A 23557-nucleotide genomic window follows, 5' to 3' on the forward strand; every position below is an offset into this window, starting at 1 on the left:
AGAATCTCTAGAAAGTTGTCCTTTACTAACTGTTACTCTGTTAGTGTTCTGATGGAGAGAGGGCTGTCTTCCCACTTCCTCTCTAAAGCTCCAAAAACAGTGCATGCACTCTAGTCCAGGCTGAAAATGGTGGAGGAGGAAGGAGCTAGGATGCTCTGAAGGGGGTTTAGCAAAAACCCCTCAGGGGAGTTAGAAAAGTCTGTTTCCCAGACTTAGGCTTTGTCCAGAGAGAGAGGGCTTTCTGCCTCCTCTCCCTCAAATCCTGGAGGTCAAGTCCAAGTCCTTGGACTCTACTACTAAGCTATATCCTTAGGCCTTGGTTTTTTTGTTTGTTTGTTTTTATTTTTGTTTTGTTTTGTTTTGTTTTGAGGCAGGGGCTCACTATGTAGCTTAAGCTGCAAGGCAGGTACTCTACTGCTTGGGCCACACTTCCAGTCCTTGACTTGAACTCTTGATCTTCCTGCATCAGCCTTCTGAGTACTGGGATTGCAGCTGTATGCCACCACACCCAGTTCTACATAGGATTTTCTTGACCCAAGAAAAGAAACTTTGACCCTGGGTGAACAGGACAAAGGTGGGGCAGGAGGCCAAGATTCAGAAACATGAATAAAGGCTAATGTGAGAAATGACAGAACACAATATGCTTCTCTAGTGTGGCTGGGATTCCAAGTTGGGCAGAGGGTCAGCAGAGCCTGCCTGGGGGTTGTTCTGTATCAACTCATGAACCCAAATCCTCCCCATGCACACCGGCATCCTTTCTTGTTCTCACAAGCAGTGCCTGCAAAAGGCAAAAGAGGAGCCTGTTTTCTCCTACATCCTTGCTGTGATTTTTCCAAGAGTAGAGAGGAAAACAGGCTAATTTTTGTGCCATGGCTGTCCTCACAACTCCAGCCATGGCAGCAGCTTAAGGAGACCTCTCTACCTGCAACCAAACTGGGTCCTGCCCCCTGCCCCCATACAACACTTGAACCTAGGCCAGGCAGTGGTAAAAAAGTCCACTTTCTGGTGCCCTTTGGCCCTGCCCTTAGAGATCCGTCCCACAGGGAGTCACCAAGGCCCCTGAAGGTGTGTGAAGGAACCCAATGTGTCCAGTAAGAGGGGATCCAGCAGGCCCCAGGATCCCAGGACCTGTGTGGAAGGTCACATGGGAAGTGGAAGGCCCCTGGATTGCCCTGGTCCTGGGGTAGTCTCAGTCGGAGAGTTCCTCCTTAGGGACTCCCACGGTGAGTAAGAGCTCCCTTACTGACTCAACCCTGATACTGTCTTCTTGAGCCATTCCCAGAGGAGGAGAGGCTTCTGGCTCCCAGGCCTGGTGTTGGTGGGAGGGACAGGCAGGGGCGGGAACAGCCGGCTGCCTGCTGGGAGCCAAAACGAAAGTTGCTTAGGCTGGAACTGGGACAGAAATCAGGGCTCCCAGGAGTAGGACACCAGAAGCTCTCCAGTGCTCGGACCCCAGAGGCTGGGGAGGGATTCCAGCCTCCATCGTCACCCACAGACACCGAGCTGGGTAGGGTCAAGGGTGGGGTGTCTGCCCCCCCTTGGGGGGGGCAGGATAGGGCCTCAGGCCTGGTTGCTGCCTAGCACCTGGAAGATGCCTGTGCCCTGGTTCTTGCTGTCCCTGGCACTGGGCCGAAGCCCCATGGTCGTCTCTCTGGAGAGGCTTGTGGGGCTCCAGGACGCTGCCCGCTGCTCTCCGGTGAGTCTGGGGACCTGGAAGGTTGGAGAAGGCTCAGGGCTCAGCTTGTGGCCCATCAATGCCTTAGTCTGGCTCCTATCACTGCCTCTACCAACAGAACCGCCCTGGCTGGTCTGTCTGGTGCTCATGGGGTGGGGGAAAGAGCTGATCCTCTTTCTGGGAGAGTGTTGGAATAAGGAACCCTAGAAAGAGGTAGTCAGGGGGGTCTCTGCTAGGGGAAGATGCTTAGATTTGGGGGTATAAACTCTGACTCTCCTTTCTTTCCTCAGGGCCTCTCCTGCCACCTCTGGGGTAAGTATCACTACTTTTAGAGAGAGAACTTCCCAGATTGGTGAAAAGGAGAAGAGCTGTCCTAAATTCATGCCCACCCTGCTCACCCTCAGTCCAGGAAAAGCCAAGTTCTTTGGCCCTCTAAGGATATCATGTGCAACCAAACTTAGTTTTGAGTTCCCACTCCACCTTTCACAAACAGATGGTGATGTGCTCTGCCTGCCTGGGAGCATCGTGTCTGCCTCAGGCCCTGTGCTGGTGCCTACACGCCTGCGGACAGAGCTGGTGCTGAGGTGCTACCAGGAGACTGACTGTGACCTCTGTGTGCGTGTGGTTGTGCACTTGGCTGTGCATGGTGAGTGAGTCACCCTGTGACAGCCTGCATGCACTCAAGCATGTCTGGGGCGGGCGTGAGGACCAGGAATTTGTCACTAAGTGCAGGACATCCTCAGTGTTGAGGACACTGGCCAAAGAGCCCCCAGGCCAGCCTGTTCTCCCGAGGCCTAGCCCCTGTTTCTGAGCACTGGGCTTTCTGGAAGGAAGGCAAGCCCAAGGCCGGCTCAGAGCAGGGGGCCTGACAGGCTTTCTTCTCGGGTCCTCCCAGGGCACTGGGAAGAGCATGAAGATGAAGGAGAGTCTGCAGGAGCAGTTGGTCTGGAGCTTGAGGAGTTTAGGAACGGTGAGGAAAACGGCTGGCCCAAATGTCCCTCACCACGGTCTGCCAGTGGCCTCTAGTCCTAACTGACCTCTGCCTGTTGCTCACAGCCTCTCTCCAGGCCCAAGTAGTGCTCTCCTTCCAGGCCTACCCCACTGCCCGCTGTGTCCTGCTAGAAGTGCAAGTCCCTGCTGTCTTGGTGCAGCCTGGTCAGTCTGTGGTATGTGAAGTCATCCTCCTCCTAATAATATTAACCACCTTTACACACTTTCATACGCATTATTTCTTTAAGTCCTGGATCTCATCAGAGCAGTGAAAAAGACCTGTCAGTCCATTGTGCCTCCATTTTTCTGTCTGTAAAATAGGTATAATAATAGTCTTATCTTTTTTTTTTTTTTTTTGGTATAGCAGGGTTGACTGGGGTTTGAACTTGGGGCTTTGCATTTGCAAAGCAGGCACTTGAAAAGTAGCCGCTCTACTACTTGGGCCCACACCTCCACTCCATTTTGCTCTGGTTATTTTGGAGAGATCGGGGTCTTGCAAATTATTTGCCCTAGCTTTCCTTGAACCATGATCCTCCTAATGTCACCCTCCCAAGTAGCTAGAACTACAGATGTGAACCACCTGCGTCTGGCTAGTCCTACCTCATATTTGGCACACCAAGCAGTTTACCAGGGTAGTTCTATCTTACATTTCCACCAGCAGTGAATGGGAGTTCCAGACGCTTCCCATCTTTGCCAGTACTTGGTCTTATAATTTAAAATTTTAGTCTTTCTATGATGCATGTGGAGGCATATCACTGTGGAGTTTTTGTTGGTGGTGGTGATGGTGTTCGGGTTTCGTTTTTGTTTTGTTTTTAACTCCAGATGTTGGGCGTGAAACACAAAGCCTTGCCCAGGTAGAGAAGGTACTCTACCACAGACCTATATCCCCAGCCCTTCGTTTTTTGAGGCAAGGTCTTACTATTTAGCCCACACTATCTCAAACTCACAATCCTTATTCCTTGGCTTTCTCAGTACTGGGATTGTAGACGTTTACCACTGGGCACAATGCTCATTAGGGCTTTAATTTGTATATCCCTGATGATTGGTGAAGTCAAGCACCTTTTCACAAGTTTATTGGCTATTTGTATAACTTTCTTTGCAAAAGGTTGTTAAAATTTTAGACCACTTTAAGCTGGGCGCCAGTGGCTCACGCCTGTAATTCTAGCGACCCAGGAGGTAGAGATCAGGAGTATCTTAGTTCAAAGCCAGCTCTGGCCAAATAGTTCTGGAGATCCTATCTCAAAAACCCATCATTAAAAAAAAGGCTAACAGAGTGGCTCAGGTGGCACAAGCACCTGCTTAACAAGTGTGAGACCCTGAGTGCCACCTATAAAAAAAAAAAAGGTGTGTTTTTGACTGGTTTAAAAAAAATAGGAGGTGTAGAGCACCTGCTTTGCAAGCACAAAGTCCTAAGTTCAAACCGCATTCCCACCCCCACCTTCAAAAAAAGGATAAAAAAGAGAATAGTCCTATCTCCTATGGCTGTTGTGAGAATTAAATAAGCTGATACCTGTAAAACATTTGGTGTAATGCCCAGCACTGAAGGGTATCAATAAATTTAATTTTTCCCTTCTTTTGTAATCTTGGAAACTACCCCCATAAACCAGGCTTTGTCACCCTCATTTTCCAGATAGAGGAAATGAGGCTTGGAGAGGAGTGATTTGTGGGCTGTGCACACTTCTCTGGGCTCTTGCACTAAGAGAATAATCAGGGTGCTGGGGATTCTCCCTGTCTCACAAGGCCTACTTGGTTGGAAGGTCTATCTCTATTGGGGCTGAATCACCCAAACCCTTTAACTACCTCTTCAGTCCCTGGTCTCCAGCTAGAAAACTGTCAACTGGGAGAACTCCTTGGCTCACCTCACAAGTGGTCCTCACAGTCATGAGGACCACTAAGGTGGGGAGAGGTGTACTATCTTTGTGTTGGGGTATTTCATCAGCTTAGTTTTGGCCTGGTGATCCAGGACATCAGTGGTGGGGCAGAGACTCAATAGGTAGGCCTATTCCTGCCCTTGCCAGCACTGGTACAGAGAATGCGTGCTTTAGAATTGGGGGCCTGGCTATTTGGGTAGTTTATATGTGAAATTCTAGCTACTTGGGAAGGCTCCTTAGTGGAGAGTGGGGGCAGTGGGCGAGCAAAGTGGTCTATACAGATGAGCCCAAATTCTTCAGCCTGGATTCTCAGCCCTCTACCACCAGCCCTCCACTACCTTCTCCCCACAGGGCTCTGTAGTATTTGACTGCTTCGAGGCTGCTCTTGGGGCTGAGGTGCGAATCTGGTCCTACACTCAGCCTAGGTACCAGAAGGAACTGAACCTCACACAACAACTGCCTGGTAAGTGGTTCCAGAGCCTCAGAGGTGCCAATTTCTGGCCTCCCAGGTCTCTGTCCCCTCTGGTCATTCCCCTCCTACATTCACCCTCTTCTTAGTCTTATCACTCTCTGGCAGAGATCTGAGCTGGGACTCTCCCCAGTCAAATCCCTCTGCTGCTTTCTCCAGGTGACATGGCTTTCCAGCCCTGGAAAAGGTGCCTTGTGCACTGTGTAGATGTGGGTGGTATTTAGAGGACAGGGAGTCCTTCCCAGTGTCCTCTTTGGGTTGGTTTACCCCCATCTTTTCTTGACCCTCAGCCCCACTGGAGGCTTTTCTGTGATCTCTCCCCAGACTGCAGGGGTCTTGAAGTCCGGGACACCATCCAGAGCTGCTGGGGTAGGGGCTAGGGACAGCGGGTTGGGTGGAGGGAGGGGTTGGGCCTGGAGATCACCTGAGGGACATTTGGAGTTGGCTTCAGTTCTTGGCTGCCACATCCCAGAAGCTCACAGAGCCCATTCGTTAATTCATTCACTTTAACTACAATAGTTAACTAAATCTGTGGCCAGCATTGGAAATATAGAGATGAATGTCTCATTCTTTACGACAAGTATTCATTAGTACCAGAGACACCTAGAGGCCCAAAGCACTGTCACAATTATGGTGTCCCCCTTCACATGTCAAAATAAAAATGACAGCTGGAGGCATGGCTCAAGCAGTAGAGTGCCCTACTAGAGTTCAAACCCCAGTACTGTACTGCACACACACAAAAACAATACTAAACCTGAAATAAGGGTTAAGAAAGTTGAGGGTCTGATTTTTTCCTAGGCTGTGTTTATTTTTGCTTTCGTCTTTTTTTTTTTTTTTTTTGCCTGTTTAGCATACCTACAGAGAAGTGCATAAAGTGCACTGGCTTTAACATGCAGTTCACTTAGGGTTTTTTTTTGTTGTTTGGTTTTTGTTTTTTGCAGTACCAGAGATTGAACCCAGGGCTTGATGCATGCTAGGCATGTACTCTACTACTTGAACTATACCCTTAGTACTTTTGTTTTTATTTTGTTAGGGTCTCACTAACTTTGCCCAGGCTGGCCTCAAACTCCCAGTCTTCCTGCCTCTGCCTCCTGAGTAGCTGGGATTATAGATATGAATCACCATGCTTGGCCTTTTAATTGTCTTGAGACAAGGTCTTTTCAGTATGTTCAGCGTTAAGGGTGAACCTTAACTGTGAATCTTCTAGCCTCAGTCTCAGAGTAGCTGGGATTTACAGGTATGAGCCACCATACCCAGCTCAGTTCAATTAGTTTATGTATGTATATACTTGCATAACTAGCACCAATGTCAAGATATAATGTTTTCTGAACTATTCAAGTTTTTCAACTTCATTTTCTTTTTTGCTCCTTAAACTTGGCCTGCCTCTTTGGCAATCCATAAAGATCACTCAACATCAGATTTTGAAAACATAGATAGGGCTGGTGGAGTGGCTCAAGTGGTAAGAGTGCCTGCCAAGCAAGTGTGGGACCCTGAGTTCAAAACACAGATATGCATTGTGTACTTTGTTTCTTCATTCATTCTGTGAACACTGCTTCTGTCATTCAATAGATATTTACTGAGAAATTACTCTGCACCAGACACAGCTGTGGACCCTGGAGATAAATAAATTAACAAAACTGCCCTTATGGAACTGGGTGGGTCAAGGTTGGGATGGAGGTGAGGGAGGATACAACAAACGTAAGGAGGTGTAAAGAATATAATAATTATAAAGAATACAATAAGTTAGATGGTGATTAGAGTAACAGGAAAAATTCAAGGAACAGGGATAGGAAGGTTGGGAGTTGCAGCTCCTCACTGTAATGAAGGAGGTGGGAGAGGAGCCATGTGTTTGAGAAACAGCGTTCCATGGGAAGAGGATAGCCAGTGCACAAGGCTGACAGCAGGAATGTCGGGTATGTTTAAGGAATAAGGAAGCCAATGTGTCTATGACAAAGTAACCAAGGGCACAAATATAAGGAGATGAGGTTAGAAAGGTCACGGCAGCTATTCACTGGGGAAAGGTCTTGCAAGCTATTAAGAACTCTAGCTTTTACTGGGAATATTATGGGGCCATATGAGGGTTCTAAGGAGAAAGAATGATTTGTGGTAAGGAGGTTATGGTAGCCTGCTGGCTGCAGAGGGAGAAGCAGGGAGAAGAGGTATCTCAAGACCACATATTGAGGTTCTATGACCTTGGTCTTGGTGTCTGAGATGGGGTGCCAGTCTCCTCCCTCGAAGGACCTCCTAGTCTAAGGGATTTGATGGAGACACCAAAGAGTCAGTTGGTGAGTGTGGCCAAGGCCTGGGTGTGCAGAAAATGTGAATATAATATAAGCTGCTTCCTCTCTCTGCTTCTACCCCAGCTCTGCCCTGGCTCAATGTGTCTGCAGATGGGGATGATGTGTGCCTGGTGCTGGATGTGTCTGAAGAACAGCACTTCGGCCTTTTGCTGTACTGGAATCAGGTTCAGGGTCCCATCAAACCCCGGTGGCACAGAAACTTGGTGAGACCTCTCCCTCCCCAAGTCCATTTCTACCCTAGGCTAATGCCCCTGCTAAGGATGTGTGTACATTACCAAAGGGGACCCTTGAAGAGGACACATCCAAATCAAGGGAACTTGCTTGTGTGATGGGAAAACTTGTACCTGCCTAGCTTCCTTGACTTTGGCCTCCCCTTCTTCCTCCACTTTATCTTCTCCAACTCTCCTCCTTCTGCTTAATCCATAGACGGGGCCACAGACCATTACCTTGAACCATACAGACCTGGTTCCCTGCCTTTGTATTCAGGTAGGGGCAGAGTCCAGCTGGGTGCCAGGGGAAGGGGACTGGGAAGATGATGAGGGGGTGGCTTTTACTTTCCTGGTCTCAGCGTTCTCTTCTTTGAGGTGGAGATCATGGTCTCTTTTGGCTGGCTGGCTGGCTCTCCCTTGACTCTTGCTGTTCCACGCCTTCTGCCTACTATGTGCCCAGAATGTTCTTCTTGATGCTTCATCTACACTCCTACTGGTGACTCATGGCCCACTTAGACATCACCTCCTCCTTGAAGCTTTCCTCTACTCCTCTCGTTCTCACTTTGTGCTCCTGTAGAGGACAGAGCATGTACTATGGACTCACACTGGTTTAAATACTTCTTCTTGCCCTTTGCTATCTGTGTGATCTTATGCAAGTCACTACCTCTCAGAGACCATTTCCTGTCTATAAAATAAGAATACATTAGTACCAGCCTCATAGGACTGTAAGGAAGTGTGAGCTTAAATATTGACTCTCTCCTCTCGCTCTGATTGCACCTTTAATTGGCCATCAGGTCCTATTCATATGACCTCTGACATTGATGTCTCTCATTCTCTCTCCCTCCTTACCATCTAAGTTCAGTTTGAGTTCTGGCATCTGTCCTCTAGGCTGTTTCAGTAACCTCCAGCCCTACTTCCCTTCCCACTTTGTATTCTGGGTACCGTTCTGGTTTCCAGGTATTCCTTCCACAGAGGAAGGAATAGTCTGCTTCTAATTAAACCTTTCCCACTGTATTTTTTTTTCAAGATTCCCCTTTACGGGAGTTTTTTTGTAGCTGATGTAGCTACAAGACCAAGATACAGCCACCTGCCTTTTCTTGGGCAGTTCCGAACACCTGAAATCCTTCACCTCTATTCCATACAACCAAATCCTCCCAGCTCCTGTGTCACCTCTTTCTCAAAGCTTATCCCCAACTCCCTGGCCTTTCCTAACTCCAGTCCCCCTTATACTTCTGTCCTTCTCTGTCCATGTATTACTTCCTTTTCTATTTGGGGATCACAATAGCTGCTCAATAAATGTTTGGAAGTGAGTGATTAATTAAACAGTTTTATTTACATATTTTATTTACAGCTGTAGTTTGTGATTTCCTTGAAGGCAAGAAAATCATATCTAATTCAAGTGTAATAATTTTGCCAGAGCCTTGCACAGGGCCTTGCCTATAGTGAATTGAATGAAAGAATGGATGAATGATCCTCTGCTGCCAAGCACAGTGGAGGATGCATAGCAGACACTCAGGAAATGTTTGCTGTGGTTCAACTGTCCTCATTCCTACACACAGAGCCTACTAAATAGCAGGTGCTCTTAATGAAAATTTGATGAATCAATGAATTTATCATCTCAAGTGTTTAGCACAGGGCTAAACATGTAATAGGTGCTCTTAAAAAGCTTGCTAAAAGTCAGACACTGATGGCTTATGCCTGTAATCCTAGCTATTCAGGAGGCAGAGATCAGGAGGATAGTGGTTCAAAGCCAGCCCTGGGTAAATAGTTCACTAGAACCTATCTCGAAAAAATCCATCACAAAAAAGGGCTGGTGGAGTGGCTTAAGATGTAGGCCCTGAGTTCAAACCCCAGTACTGCAAAGCAAAACAAAACAAAACAAAAAACAAAAGAAAACTCACTAAAAGAATAAATGAATATATCCTTAGCACCTAGCAAAGTGTGTAGAATGTGATGTAGAATGAATTAAAATTGTCTTATGTCCCTCAGATCTACCATACTAAGACACACAGTAGATACTCATGAAAAGTTGGTTGAATGAAGATGTTGCTAGTGCTCAGCATAGTGAGCACTGGAAAGAATAAATTTTGCATCTCTAGAGCTTCCTAAAGCACAAGAAGATGTAGGCAAACACTTGTGAAATGTGGCTGAATGAATGTACCCTGGGGGCTGACACTTTTTCATAGAGGGTTGGCTGGACTGAACTGACGTTAGGAGAGCCTTTTTTCTTCCCAGGTGTGGCCCCTGGAGCCTGACGCTGTCAGGACCAACTTCTGCCCCTTCAGGGAGGGTGAGTAGATCATCCAAGAATGGGTTGGTGGGTGGACAGAAGGTTGGCCCATGGTGAACCTGGCCCTCTGCTGCAGACCCTCGGGCGCACCAAAATCTCTGGCACCAAGCCCGTCTGCGGCTGCTGTCCCCACAGAGCTGGCAGCTGGATGCACCATGTTCACTGCCTGCTGAAGTGGTGCTGTGTTGGCAGGCACTGGGCAGTGGTCCCTGCCAGCCGCTGGTCCCTCCGCTGCCCAGGGAGAATGTCACTGTGAACGTAAGTCAGGCAAAGGGCCTTCCCAGAGTGGGAAGAGGGAGGGGAACCCTTGGGAATCCCCTTTCATGACCCATTCTTTACTTTCCACAGAAGGCCCAGGAGTTCCCGTTGCTGAAAGTCCACCCCAACCTCTGTGTCCAGGTCAGAATGGGACACCAGAGCAGTGGCCTGGAGGGAGGGGACCCCACACAGTCCCCATAGACAAGTCAGGGTCCTTTGCATCCTCCTTATTCTTGGGTCCCCTAAGGCATAGTGGTTGCTAGCTTTGGGAATTCTATTTACTTTAGCAGTAGATGGGACCCTAGGTAAACCACTTCACCTGGTCGATGTCAGTTTCTGTTGGATTCAGATAATAATAGCAACTATGGCTGTGAAGATGGAAGGAGAGAGATGTTTTTTATTTGCCTTAGGGTCTGGCACAGACTAAACACTAAATAAGTGTTAGCTGCTTTTATTATTGCTATTATCTATTCTCCCACCTGTAGAATGGGTTGTCCTAGGGGCAAAAACATTCATTCAAGATTTTTGGAGCCAGGCCCAGTGGCTCACGCCTGTAATCCCAGCTACTTAGGAGGCAGAGATCAGGAAAATCAGGGTTCAAAGCCAGTCTGGGCCAATAGTTTGCGAGACCCTATTTAAAAAAGAACTCTTCACAAAAATAGGGCTGGTGGAGTGACTTAAGGTGAAGGCCCTGAGTTCAAACCCTAGTACTGCAAAAAAAAAAAAAAAAAAAAAAAAAAGATTTCCTGAACATCTATTATGTGCACCAGGCACTTGTGATAAATCTGTCAGTGAACAAAACCAATAAATGCCCCCCCCCACACAGAACCCATATTCTAATGGAGAAAGACAAACAACCTACCATAGTAAGTATGATAAATTAAATAATATGTTAATTTACTTGTTTACAATGTTGATGTCCAAAATGAATACAAACACAATGGTAAAAGGTGGAGGGAAAAGGGAGAATGGGGTTGCAATTCTAGGTGGGTTGTCAGGAGAGAAGGGAATCTTCTCTTTGAGGTGGTTACCTGAGAAGGGAATGTTAACAAAGTAAAGTGCTTGGAAGAGAGCTTTAAGACAGTAAGGCCTGTCAGTACAGGCGAACTGACAAGGCTGAGGCTGAGAAACTTATGGTGATTTTTAATCCTGTAACCTGAATCTTCTCAGGTTAAATACAGAGACAGCCTGACAAGCTTCCTTTTGCCTGCCCACTCTCTGCCCTTTCTGGCTCTGGCTCTGCTTTTCCTAGTACTCCTAACTATGGCCCCTTCCAAGCAGGTAAACAGCGGGGAGAAGCTGCAACTACAAGAGTGCTTGTGGGCTGGTGAGTGGGGCTTGGAGCATCTGGAACACATCACCACCCTGGAGATGCTAGTTCCTGGGGGCATGGGAGGGGGCGAGCAGCAACAAAATGTTGATCAGAGTGGCCTCTCACTCCTCTCAGAATCCCTTGGGTCCTTCAAGGATGACATGCTGCTGGTGGAGACACGAGGCCCTCATGATAACAGATCACTCTGTGCCTTGGAACCCAGCGGCTGTACTCCATTGCCCAGCAGGGCCTCCACGGTGAGGGCCAGGGAACCTTCCTAGACAGACCTCTCTCCAGCTGTATCTCAGAGCTGGCCTTAAATTCTCACTACATCCAATTTCCCCCTACTCTGTGTCAGGACCTGTGCTGGTCTCTGGGGATTGTGTGTGTGGTGTGTGTGTGTGTGTGTGTGTTGTGTGTGTGTGTGTGTGTGTGTGTGCATGATTCAGACCCAGCCCTGCTCAGTGGCCTTCCGTCTCCCAGCTCTCCTCTCCCCAAGCAATTCTGCCTAGCTGCAGCCTGGTGGTCTCCTCAGAGTACTACCCCAGGTGACCGCCCCCAATTCCTTGGCTTGGCAGAGGGCAGCTCGCCTTGGACAGCAATTGCTACAAGACCTGCACTCAGGCCAGTGTCTGCAGGTGAGTAGGTGGCAGAGAGGGCTTTGCCCCATTGCCTAAGGGCAATAGGCCTAAAACTGCACTCACCTACTATTTGCGCTTATTTCATGTCCAGCCTTGAGGAAGTTAAGGGTAGAGAACCATAGCTCCTGTTCTCAAGAAGCTCACTGCTGGTTAGAGACCAGGAAACAGATAACCATACCCACAGGTGCTAAGTGTTGGGTTCCAGAGGGAGCCTCAAGGATCTCTTCCCATGGACCTGATTTTGGTGTGGAGAAAGTAGGCCTAGGCAGTAGGCACAGCTTAAGCAAAGGCACAGAAGCTTTCAGGAACCTGCTGCAGAAATATGGCAATATATTTATTGCTATATTATAGATAGAAATAGTTAAGGCTGGGAATTTGGAGATTAGGCTGACTAGAAACCAGTAGGTGTTGTGGACTTGCTGTTTGTGTCTTACAGTTGTGGGATGATGACCTGGGAGCATTATGGGCCTGCCCCATGGACAAGTGTGAGTACTATAAGGACTGCTCTTCCTCTGTGTACCAGGAGCTAGAATCTTGAAGGGATTATTCCTGGGACAGTACATACAATGGCCTTTGTTCTTCCCTGGCCTCAAATAAATCAGAGGGCCATTCCTTTATTCATGATAAGAGTTTGTAGGGATCCTAGGATTACCAAAAAGATACAAACCTGTTCTCACTAACAGAAGTCTAAATGGACATAAGCCAAATAACCATTTACTAAGCATGAGCTATTGACTACTTACAAAAGTGTGAGTTTACAATAGTGTGAGCTCTTGAAGCACTGTGAAATGTTTGGTGCTGTAAGTGCACATAGTGGGACCCTGAATCAGGTAGGATGGAGTTTAGGAAAAAGTTTCCTGCTGCTTTCAGAAGGCTGAGCTAGGTGAAGGGAACATTTTTTGTGAAGATTGTGGGGTACTTTTTCAGAACTTCCAAGGTCATCAGCGTGACCTTGGAAGGCAGGCCTGTTATGAGAAGAAGATGTGGGGGTCAGGTAAGAAATTGGGGTTTTGCATTTAGAGCCAGCAGGAGCTTCCTGAAGAATTATAATAAAACTTGAACACATCTGTGGGGTTGTTACATAGCAGATGTATTAGAGGCAAAGACAGGGCAGGGATCCCAGACAGAGGCTGTTGCAGTCATGTAAGACAGCAAGGACAAGAGCCCAGGAGCTCAAGGCTTAGGGGACAACAATATCAGCTGACATTTGAGCACTTATAACGCGTGGCATTTTGGTAAGTGCTTTATATGCAGCCTTATGCACTGGTAACAGTTATCCCTATTTTACAGATGTGAAAACGGAGGCAGGAAGTGAAGTCATGTATCCAAGGTCGCACAAAATAGATAGAGCTATGTTCATACTCCAGCTCTGACACTGTGTGGACTTTGGGCAAATCCCTCTAGGCCTGTTTTTCTCCTGTGCGAGGTGGGGTGCAGGTGTAAGTTTTCTAACTAGACGTCCTCTTCCCTGGCTCTCCCAGACATCCACAAGCGCTGGGCCCTTGGGTGGCTGGCCTGCCTACTCTTTGCCGCTATGCTGTTCTTCCTCCTCCTCCTCAAAAAGGACCACGTGAAGGGTGAGCACTTCCCCGTGCAAGACCAGCGCGGGCGTGGGAGTGCCCAGAGAGGCGGCTGCCTCCGGCCCTTTCCCCCAACAGGGTGGCTGAGCATGGGGAAGCGGGATGTGCGCTAGCGGAGCCGGGGGCTGGTGAGGGGAGGACCTGGCCGGCTCATGCCCGGCTCGCCCCTCTCTCCTCTCCCGCAGCGGCAGCCAGTGGCCGCTCGGCTCTGCTCCTTCACTCTGCCGATGGCGCGGGCTTCGAGCGCCTGGTGGGTGCGCTGGCGTCGGCGCTGTGCCGGCTGCCACTGCGCGTGGCCGTGGATCTGTGGAGCCGTCGTGAGCTGAGCGCGCAGGGGCCCCTGGCCTGGTTCCACGCGCAGCGGCGTCAGACCCTGCAGGAGGGCGGCGTAGTGGTCCTGCTCTTCTCGCCCGGGGCCGTGGCGCTGTGTCACGAGTGGCTGCAGGACGGAGCGCCGGCGCCCGGGGCTCACTGCCCGCACGACGCCTTCGCTGCCTCGCTCAGCTGCGTGCTGCCAGACTTCTTGCAAGGCCGGGCGCACGGCCGCTACATCGGGGCTTGCTTCGACGGACTGCTCCACCCGGACGCCGTGCCCGCCCTTTTCCGCGCCGTGCCCGTCTTCTCCCTGCCTTCCCAGCTGCCTGACTTCCTGGGCGCCCTGCAGGGACCTGGAGCCTCCAGCCCCGGGCTGCTCGGGAAGAGGGCAGAGCAAGTTTCCCGAGCCCTTCAGCCCGCCCTGGACAACTGCTTCCTGTCCCTCGGGAGTCCCAGGGAGGGGCGCGGGACGGGGCATGGGGCGGAGGACAGGACTTGAATAAAGGAAGATGCTGTTTTACTATCCCTGTTGCCCACACCTGTTTGCTGCAGAGCCGCTAGAATGGCAAACAGCTTACCCTCTAATCCCCGGGCCCTTTAAAGCTTGGACAGGTGCAGCCTGGCGCTGCCTCTGATTGGCTACTGTGGGGTGACGCAACGGCACATGGCTCGCCACCATTGGCTGGAAGGCGCCTCCCGCCCCCGGGCTGCGGCGCGGGTGGAGGGTGTACGTTTTACGCAGGCGGTGGCGACGGCGGCGTCGAGGAGACGGAGCCGACGGCGCCGGGGGTGGGGGCGGCCGTTTTTTCTCCTTCTGGGTCTGGGCGGGTCTGGATCCTCCCTGGCGGGCTTTGGGCCGTGCCTTGGCCTGCGAGGTTCGAAACCTCACCCCTTCAGGTCCGAATCCGGACTCCTCCCCCAGGGCCGCCCATCTGACCTTCTCTTCCCTAACATTTGGAATCTGATCCCTTCTCCCTGGTTCTGCTGATCTGGCCCCTAGGAACTCAGTGAGACCCTAAGACAATGGGCTGACTCCTGCCCCTTTACGGGGATCTGTGCCACGTTTCCTTCGGCAACCGGGACAACTTCTCTCCTGGAGCTGCAAATTAAGCTCCTTCCCCACCCTGCTTCACCCCTGCCCCTCCAGTACCCCGGTGAGCGCTCCCCACGCCCTCTAGCTGCGGGTCCCCGGCCTGGGAAAAGATGGCCCCGGCTCTGCTGTGGGGCCTGAGCCTCTTCCTCAGCCTCTTAGACCCTGCCTGGCTCCAGCCCTCTCCCCCTCCCCACCCTCCTCCCTCTGAGCCCCATCCATGTCACACCTGCCGGGCACTGGTGGACAGCTTCAATAAGGTGGGTGCGCCGAGAGCCTGGAGGGAGGGGCAGCTACTTAATAGCATAGCGGTGCAGAGCGCAGCTCTCGCGGGCAAGTCTGGGTGACTCGGGTACCATCTTGGTTGCATACTTGCAGGTTGTAACTAGCAGGCGTCTCTCTGTGCCCGCTTCCTGGTCAGTAAAATAGAGAAATGCTGGAACGTGCCAGGCTGTGTACTTAGCTATTACTGAATTTTTCAATTGTCCAGGGCCTGGAGAGAACTATCCGGGACAATTTCGGAGGTGGAAACACTGCCTGGGAGGAAGAGAAGTTGTCCAAATACAGAGACAGGTGAGAGGATGGCAGGGGCAGTGTAAATCTCACCTCTCAATCTCTGTTCACTGGCGGTGGGGGGGGAGCTAGGAGTTCTTGGGGAGCATTTATTCATTCAACAAACATCACTGACTGTATAATATGGCAGTAAACAAGGAAGCAAAATCCCATCTTCATGGAGCTTCTATTCTAGAAGAGGAGACAAGCAGTGAATAAGTAAATAACTAACATCATGTCAGTAAAGCAAGGTAGACTATCCAAGGGTGGAAGGGCAAGGTGTCCAAGGTCTGACATTTGAGCAGAGGCATGAAGTGAATAAGCAAGCTGTGTGACAGCTGGGAAGAGATTTGGGCAGAGGGTGGGACTGATCTGGTGTGTCTCAGAAGTGGATGGAATGGAGTGAGCAAGAGGGAGGGTGGTAAAGGCGAAAGCAGAGACCTGCTCCTTGAAGGCTACAGAAATCTTGCCCTGAGTGTAAAGATTTTGAGCAGAGAAGTGATACAACCTTATTTACACCTTGAAGAGACACTGCTGGAACATGTGGGACTGAGATGTCTATTAGATACCCAGGTAACCTCCAAGTCTAGAGCTCAGGGGAGAGGGAGGAACTGGAAACAGGAATTGGACATACAGTCTAGTACATATGTAACATGTAGTCAGTGTGGAAAGCGTGGGGAAGAGAGATTACCTAGAAAGCTGAGCCAAAGCCCTAGGCCCTCCGGGGCTCAGCAAAAACTTGGAGTTAGATCTGCTGTTTGTAACCTTAGGAAGGTCACTCAGCTTCACAGAGCCAGTGTGCCCACCTGTGAGATGGGGATATTAGTACCTGCTTTGCCTATTTCATGGGACTGTGATAAGGATTAGACTGTGATGCCTACTAGAAATGAAAGTTTTTCTTTTTCTGTAACATTGGTCATGCTCCTTTCCCTTTGATAGGCCTCAGTTTCCTCATTTACGAATGGGAGGATTGGCCACGATAAACTCCAAGGGCACCCTCAGCTCCTGGATTCTTTCTTTTCTTCTTTTCTTAAAAATCACCAGGCACCATTCCAGATCTTTTAAATATATAATATAATATATATATATTCTTTTCAGTACCAGGGTTTGAACTCAGGGGCTACACCTTGAGCCTCTCCACCAGCCCTTTTTTGTGATAGGGTTTTTTGAGATAGGGTCTCATGAACTATTTGCCCAGGGTGGCCTTCTAACCAACCATCCTCCTCTGCCTCCTGAGTAGCTAGGATTGCAGGCATAAGCCATTGGTGCCTGGCTCCATTAAGGATTTTGATACATGTTGTAACCATCACTATCTAGTTCAAGAACTCAGGCCTACACCTTGAGCCACTGCACCTTTTTTTTGTGATGGATTTTCTTGAGATAAGGTCTCATGAACTGTTTGCCTGGGCTAGCTAGCCTCCTGATCTCTGCCTCCTGAGTAACTAGGATTATAGGCATGAGCCACTGGCACCCAGCATTTTTTTGGTTTTTTGAGTCAGGGTCTCTGTATGTAGCCCATCCTGGCTTTGAACTCGTAGTCCTCCTGCTTTAGTCTCCAAGGTGCTGGGAATTACAGGCATGTGCCACCATGTCCAGCTTCAGAACATTTCATCACTCAAAAAGAAACCCTGTCCATTAAGCAGTCATTTCTCATTCTTCCCATCCATTCTTCCTTTGGAATCATAAAGAATGTGGCCTTCTGTGTCTAGCTTCTTTCATTTAGCATGTTTTAAGATTCATCTATGTTGTATGGTACTTTCAGTTCTGTACTTCATTCCTTTTTATGACTGAATGATATCTCATTGAATATGATATACCTCATTTTGTTTAAATATTCATCAGAGCTGGTGGTATGGCACAAGTGATAGAGTACCTGCCTAGCAAGTACAAGACCCTGAGTCTTATCAAAAAAAAAAAAAAGATGTAAACATTCATTAATTGGCTGACATTAGGATTTTCTACCTTTTGGCTATTATGAGTACTGCTACTGTGAGCATTTGTGTGCAAGTTTTGGTTTGAACACCTGTTTTCCATTCTTTTGGGTGTATGTCCAGGAGTGAATTTGCTAAGTCATGATGGTTCCTTGCTTAACTTATTGAGAAACCACTTTTCCACGGTGACTGCACCATTTTACATTCGCACTTGGAATGTTGGAGGGTTCCAGTTTCTCCACTTCTTTGTCAAAACTTGTTACATGTACACATATACATACATGTACATATTTGGCTAGTCTGGGGCTGGACTTTATACAGGTTAGGCAAGCATTCTACTGTTGAGCTGCATCCCCAGCCCTAGGATGTATTTTTTAGTCATGGTATACTTAGTCATGATCTGTTTAGTTAGGAGATGATTTTTAGTTATAACCTATTTTAGTCATAACTACCCAGCAAGGATATATTCCATATTTGGATGCAGGAACTGAGATTCCCTATAAACCTGCAAGGGAGGTATTGTTGACCCTCTTTTACAGATGAGAAAACAGGTATGCTAGAGTTGTGGCATATGCCTGTAGTCCCAGCATGCAGGAGTCTGAGGCAGGAGGATTTTTTTTTTTTTCAGTACTGGGCCTTGAGGGCCCTTCACCTTGAACCACTCCACCAGCCCAGTATCTTTGAAATAGGGTTTTTTGAAATAGGGTCTCGAACTGTTTGCCTGGACTGGCTTTGGACTGCGATCTTCCTGATGTCTGCCTTCTGAGCTGCTAGGATTACAGGCATGAGCCACCAGCGCCTGGCAGAGGCAGGAGGATTTTGAGTGCAAGGACAGCCTAGGCTTTATATCAAAACCCTGTTTCAACGCACCAAAAGAAGGAAAAAAAGAGAGGTTTAGTGACTTGTCTAAGTCACATTGTTAGATTTGAACCCAGATCTGTCAGATTCCCAAAACTAGTACCCCTTCCTTTGTGCTTCATGGCCTCTCCTTTGATATTGTCACATCAAGAGGAAAGGTGGAGAGAGACCTGAAGTGGGGATGGGTGGGTGAGTGGAATGTGTCCTTACTACTCCTGCCTGTTCTGTCAGTGAGACCCGCCTGGTAGAGGTGCTGGAGGGCGTGTGCAGCAAGTCAGACTTCGAGTGCCACCGCCTGCTGGAGCTGAGTGAGGAGCTGGTGGAGAGCTGGTGGTTTCACAAGTGAGTGGCATGGGGCCTTCCCTGGGAGTGGGTCATTGGCAAGGCCTGATGGTAGAGCCTTGACTTGGCCAAGATGCAGGGGACATGTCCAAACCCAGATCTTTAAAGGACTTGCTGGACTCAGGCTCCCAGCCTGAGCCTCTTTACCTCTTTGCCAAGTGGGGAATGGGTCTTGGTCTGGGATTTATGCCAAAGATGGGCTGAATCCTAGGTTCTGTGGGAGGTCAGGGGTGGGAAACCCCTCTGACACTGCCTTAGTGCTTTACCCAACCCTGCCCTGGCCTCAGGCAGCAAGAAGCCCCGGACCTCTTCCACTGGCTCTGCTCTGATTCCCTGAAGCTCTGCTGCCCCTCTGGCACTTTTGGGCCCTCATGCCTTCGTGAGTTTTTCAAGTTCCTTTTGGGGGATGGGTGGGGACTACTGAGGCTAGAGGCCCTATTCTGGCTCTGCTCGACCTGGCTGTGTAAGTATAGGCTACTCACATACCTTGTCTAGACCTCAGTTCTTCCTGCATCCCAGGGCTGAGGTGAACAAGTTTGTGGGGAGAAAGGCACAGAGGCTGGCCTGAGTCAGGTGCAGGTGTGATCACTGTCATATTAGTCAAATATTGCCCCCACCCTTTCATTTACCATGCTGTCCCAGACTGTTACCTTCCTAGGGAGGGGCAGGAGCTGAGCTTAACACTAACCCTTTTTAGAATAATCTCTTCTAGAGCCACAGATAAAGGGTTAGCTATTGAAATGGTCACTTCAATCTTTTTAACAGGTACACACCTGTATTCCCAGCACTCAGAGGCAGAGGTAGGAGGATTGAGAGTTTGAGGCCAGCCTGGGCTATGTAGTAAGTTCAAGGCCAGCCTGGACTACATATCACTAAGTGAGACCCTAAAAAAAACCACAACAACACCACCACACACACAAGGGCCAAGCCTAGTGGTACATCTCTATAATCCCAGGAGGGTCTTGGTTTGAAGCCAGCCTGGGAAAAAAAATAAAAATTAAAGATAGCAAGACCCTATCTCAAAGAGCAAGCCAGATGCAGTGCTTCACCTCTGTAATCCCATCTCTGGAGAAGGTGGAAGGAGGGAGGAGGATCTCAGTCTGAGGCAAGCCCCAGGCAAAAAGCAGGAGACTATTTAAAATAAGATAAAAGCAAAAAGTGTGGAGGCATGGCTCAAGTGGTAGAGCACTTACCCTGTGAGCCTAAGGCCCTAAGTTCAAACTCCACTATCAGCAAAATAAGCAAAAAGGATAAAAAAGACTTATGAACCTCCTAATTGTTCCACAATAGGATATTAAGTAAATTTCACATAATTTTTATAACAAAATATGTCACCATTAAAATTAATTTTCCTCTCCCAAAATATTTATCAATATGTGGAAAATATTCTCTTACATGTCAAGGTTGTGTGTAAGATCTCACCCAGTTGGTGTCTGTCCACAGCCTGTCCTGGGGGCACAGAGAAGCCCTGTGGTGGCTACGGGCATTGTGAAGGAGAAGGAACACGAGGGGGCAGTGGGCACTGTGACTGCCAAGCTGGCTACGGGGGTGAGGCCTGTAGCCAGTGTGGCCTCGGCTACTTTGAGGCAGAGCGCAATGCCAGCCATCTGGTATGTTCAGGTAGGTAGCCAGAGGTGTGGTACAGGGCAGGGGCAGGAGGGACGCCGGCCCACCTGCCCCTCCTCAACACTGCCCCCTTCCACCCAGCATGTTTTGGCCCCTGTGCCCGCTGCTCGGGACCTGAGGAGTCCAACTGTTTGCAATGCAAGAAGGGCTGGGCCCTGCATCACCTCAAGTGTGTAGGTGAGTGGCCCTGCCTGGGCTTGAGGTGGGATGGAAAGGGGCCTGGCTTTCATCCCTCTGCACATACATGCTTGAACTTCACCAAGAAGGCCCATCTTCATGGAGATTTCAGCCTGGCTGGGAAGGCACTTAGAGCAAGCTGACCTGCAGATAGTGAACAATGTCCAGGGTTCAGCTCAGTGAGGGTGACCATGAGGGATCAGGAAAGGCTTCTTAGAGAAGATGTCACTTTGGCCAAGTCTGGAATATTGAGGAAGAGTTAGCTAGAGGCTAACTGAACTTGTGTCAGGAACCTGGGTTCAGTACTGGATTTGGTCCCTGCCTGACCACTCAAATAGGTTGGGGTAAAGGCTACTGTTGTGACAGAAAGATCCTAAAAGACTCTGCCTTAAAGAATATAGAGATTGATTGATTTGTTTATTTTTGTATCACATTTCTGAAGTGAGTGGTCCAGAGTGGCTTGGGAGCTCTGCTTATCACAGTCACTCAGACACTCAGATTCCCTCTGTCTATTGCATGGTCATCCTTTTGGGCATGACTTACATGGCTGATGCTGAGTCATGGGCACCTCCCTGCTCCATATCCCAGCACTCAGGAAGTGAGAAGGGGCAGACTGTTTTAAGGCCAAGCTGAAAGTGGAGCACATCACTTCTGCCTACATCCTGTTGGGCAGAACTCCATCCCAGGGCCACCCTTAGCTTCAAGGCAGGCTGGAGATTGCAGTTTCTGCTGGGAAGCCCAGGTCCTCCACCTTGGTGTTGGTGGACAGCTTATAGTCTTTACCACGTGTGTGATTCTAGGCAAGTTTACTCCCAACAATCCTGGCTTCAGCTACCCTGCTTATTAAAGTGGGATTGATATTCCCACCCATCCCTCTCTGCAGACATTGATGAATGTGGCACTGAGCGAGCCAACTGTGGAGCTGATGAGTTCTGCGTGAACACAGAAGGCTCCTATGAGTGCCGAGGTCAGTGTCCATTTCTACAGGGAGAGGATGAGGGTGTGAGGGCGGAGGAGGAGTTGCTCCAGTCTCTCCCTCCAAAATTCCACCTTGTCAGGCTCCAGAACTCTCTGGGCTTCTTCTGGGCATGACTCCCTGGGCCCAGGGGCAGTCTTCACCCTTGTCTCTTCCTTCTCCAGACTGTGCCAAGGCCTGCCTGGGCTGCATGGGGGCAGGGCCAGGCCGATGCAAGAAGTGCAGCCCTGGCTACCAGCAGGTGGGCTCCAAGTGTCTTGGTGAGTCTTCTGCCAATGGGCACAGGCATCCTGAGTGCCTTGCCCACCAGGAACTGAGAGGGGGTGGAGTATGAGTGGGGCAGGGGAAGGAAGGGTGTGATGTTGCCTGAGCAAAGGAAGAGGGAATGTCAGGATGTGAGAAGGATGGAATTGGGGTGTTGCATTCTGACCCCTCCCACATCCCCTCAGATGTGGATGAGTGTGAGACTACAGTGTGTCCAGGAGAGAATGAGCAGTGTGAGAACACCGAGGGTGCCTACCGCTGTGTCTGTGCTGAAGGCTACAAACAGGTGGAGAGCATCTGTGTGAAGGAGCAGGTCCCAGGTGAGTGGGGAGGGCAGACACGCCCCTTCAGGCAGCACCAGCATTCACAGCCCTGCCCCTTTCCAACTGCCACACAGCTCCCAAGCGATTGCACTGAGACCCAGACCCTGTGGACCTTATGTCTGCTCTCTCCAGGTTGGCTTTTGGCAGCCTCACCTCCCAGAGTAAAAGAGAATCAGACTTGGCATCAAATCACTCTGCTTCTCTAAGCCTATTTCCTCAACTGTTCAACAGGAAGGACAGTCCTTGGGCTGGCCCCCAGGAGCTGTCGTAGGTCACGAGTATGGTGAGATGAAGGGTAATCACAGTGGTGATGATAGGAACCATTTCCAGTCTTACTGTGGGCCGCACACAGTTGCAAGCATGTTACACTTACAGTCATTTAGCCTCTGGAGACAACCCAATGCTGTAGGTGTTCTCATCCCCATTTTACATATGTGGAAGCTGAGATTGGGGGTGGGAAGCATCTGGCCCAGGGTGATGCGGCAAGCAGGTTGCACAGCTGGGATTCAAGTCTGGCCCTGGAGCTGGACTGGCACATGTAAAATGTGCTCTGTCTCCGATGTGCCCTCAGCCCTCTGTGTGGCCTTGGGTAGGCCTTTCAGCTCTCAGCCTCATTGCACTTAGGGAAGGAGGGATAACTGCCCTTGCAGAGTCCTTCTAAGCAGTGATCAGTGCTGTGCCTGGCACACTGGGGAGGCTTTGCAGAGCAATGACCAGGTGTGTGGGAGTTGTGGGGAAGAGGATGGGAGTGACAGGCCACATCTCCTTTGCAGAGTCCGCGGGCTTCTTCTCAGAGATGACAGAGGACGAGCTGGTGGTGCTGCAGCAGATGTTTTTTGGTGTTATCATCTGTGCACTGGCCACGCTTGCTGCTAAGGGTGACTTGGTGTTCACCGCCATCTTCATTGGAGCTGTGGCAGCCATGACTGGGTACTGGTTGTCAGAGCGCAGTGACCGTGTGCTGGAGGGCTTCATCAAGGGCAGATAATCCCTGCTGCCACCTGCGGGACCTCCTTCCACCTAGGCTGCCCCTAGAGGTCAGGCCTGTCTCCTGCTGGACACTCAGGGCAGCTTGGTTTCTTTTTGAGTAGGGCAAGCACCCCCTACCTGCCTTACGTAGCAGAGGCACCCAGGCCTGGGCAGGTGTGGCCCCTTGGGTGAAAAAATAACCCTGAAGCTGGATGCCATGAGATCTCTGCCTGGAGGAGACTGGTCAGGTTTCACAATGTGTGTGAATTTTGAAAGTTTCTCCTTCAGGTTGCTGCTAGTGAACTTTGGTCCCTTCCCAGGATAAGAGGGATTCCCACAGGGGCAGGGCCACCATAGCCCTCTCTGCCAGCTGCATGCTGCCAGCTCTTCTGTATTTACCCCATCCCCCTCAGCCATTGATGTATTTATTCATCTCAGGAAATAAAGGAAGGTCTTAGAAACTGGAGAAGCTTCACTCTCACTACCTGCCTTGTCCCATCCCCATCACTACCATCTTGGGGACGTTTTCTAAAAACCTG

General features: G+C 49.7%; 2 protein-coding genes across 13 annotated transcripts; both read left to right on the plus strand.

The window, feature by feature from the left end:
- The first annotated feature begins 1285 nt into the window (after window positions 1–1285).
- Window positions 1286–14433, plus strand: Il17rc (interleukin 17 receptor C). 11 transcript variants are annotated; one of them, XM_074044385.1, is made up of 19 exons: window positions 1287–1696; window positions 1966–1987; window positions 2169–2321; window positions 2571–2645; window positions 2732–2841; window positions 4888–4999; window positions 5330–5374; window positions 7369–7508; window positions 7732–7791; window positions 9750–9804; window positions 9881–10062; window positions 10156–10203; window positions 10889–10928; window positions 11315–11389; window positions 11510–11631; window positions 11953–12012; window positions 12452–12500; window positions 13497–13592; window positions 13781–14433. In XM_074044385.1, exons 1-19 carry the CDS (start codon window positions 1592–1594, stop codon window positions 14407–14409), a joined length of 2178 nt encoding a protein of 725 aa, XP_073900486.1. In that variant the 5' UTR covers window positions 1287–1591; the 3' UTR covers window positions 14410–14433. The 11 variants fall into 11 exon arrangements, with proteins under 11 accessions (XP_073900483.1, XP_073900487.1, XP_073900486.1 ...); XM_074044383.1 differs by having other exon boundaries at window positions 1289–1696; window positions 10153–10203; XM_074044382.1 differs by lacking the exon at window positions 10889–10928 and having other exon boundaries at window positions 1286–1696; window positions 11233–11389.
- Window positions 14434–14705: 272 nt separating this feature from the next.
- Window positions 14706–23487, plus strand: Creld1 (cysteine rich with EGF like domains 1). 2 transcript variants are annotated; one of them, XM_020167571.2, is made up of 10 exons: window positions 14706–15260; window positions 15491–15573; window positions 18573–18683; window positions 18971–19062; window positions 20127–20303; window positions 20391–20486; window positions 21370–21453; window positions 21627–21722; window positions 21912–22046; window positions 22823–23487. In XM_020167571.2, exons 1-10 carry the CDS (start codon window positions 15114–15116, stop codon window positions 23035–23037), a joined length of 1236 nt encoding a protein of 411 aa, XP_020023160.2. In that variant the 5' UTR covers window positions 14706–15113; the 3' UTR covers window positions 23038–23487. The 2 variants fall into 2 exon arrangements, with proteins under 2 accessions (XP_020023160.2, XP_073900498.1); XM_074044397.1 differs by lacking the exon at window positions 22823–23487 and adding an exon at window positions 22182–22789.
- Window positions 23488–23557: the final 70 nt, after the last annotated feature.

The sequence above is a fragment of the Castor canadensis genome, chromosome 10 (assembly GCF_047511655.1).
Source record: "Castor canadensis chromosome 10, mCasCan1.hap1v2, whole genome shotgun sequence".
NCBI classification, from domain to species: domain Eukaryota; kingdom Metazoa; phylum Chordata; class Mammalia; order Rodentia; family Castoridae; genus Castor; species Castor canadensis.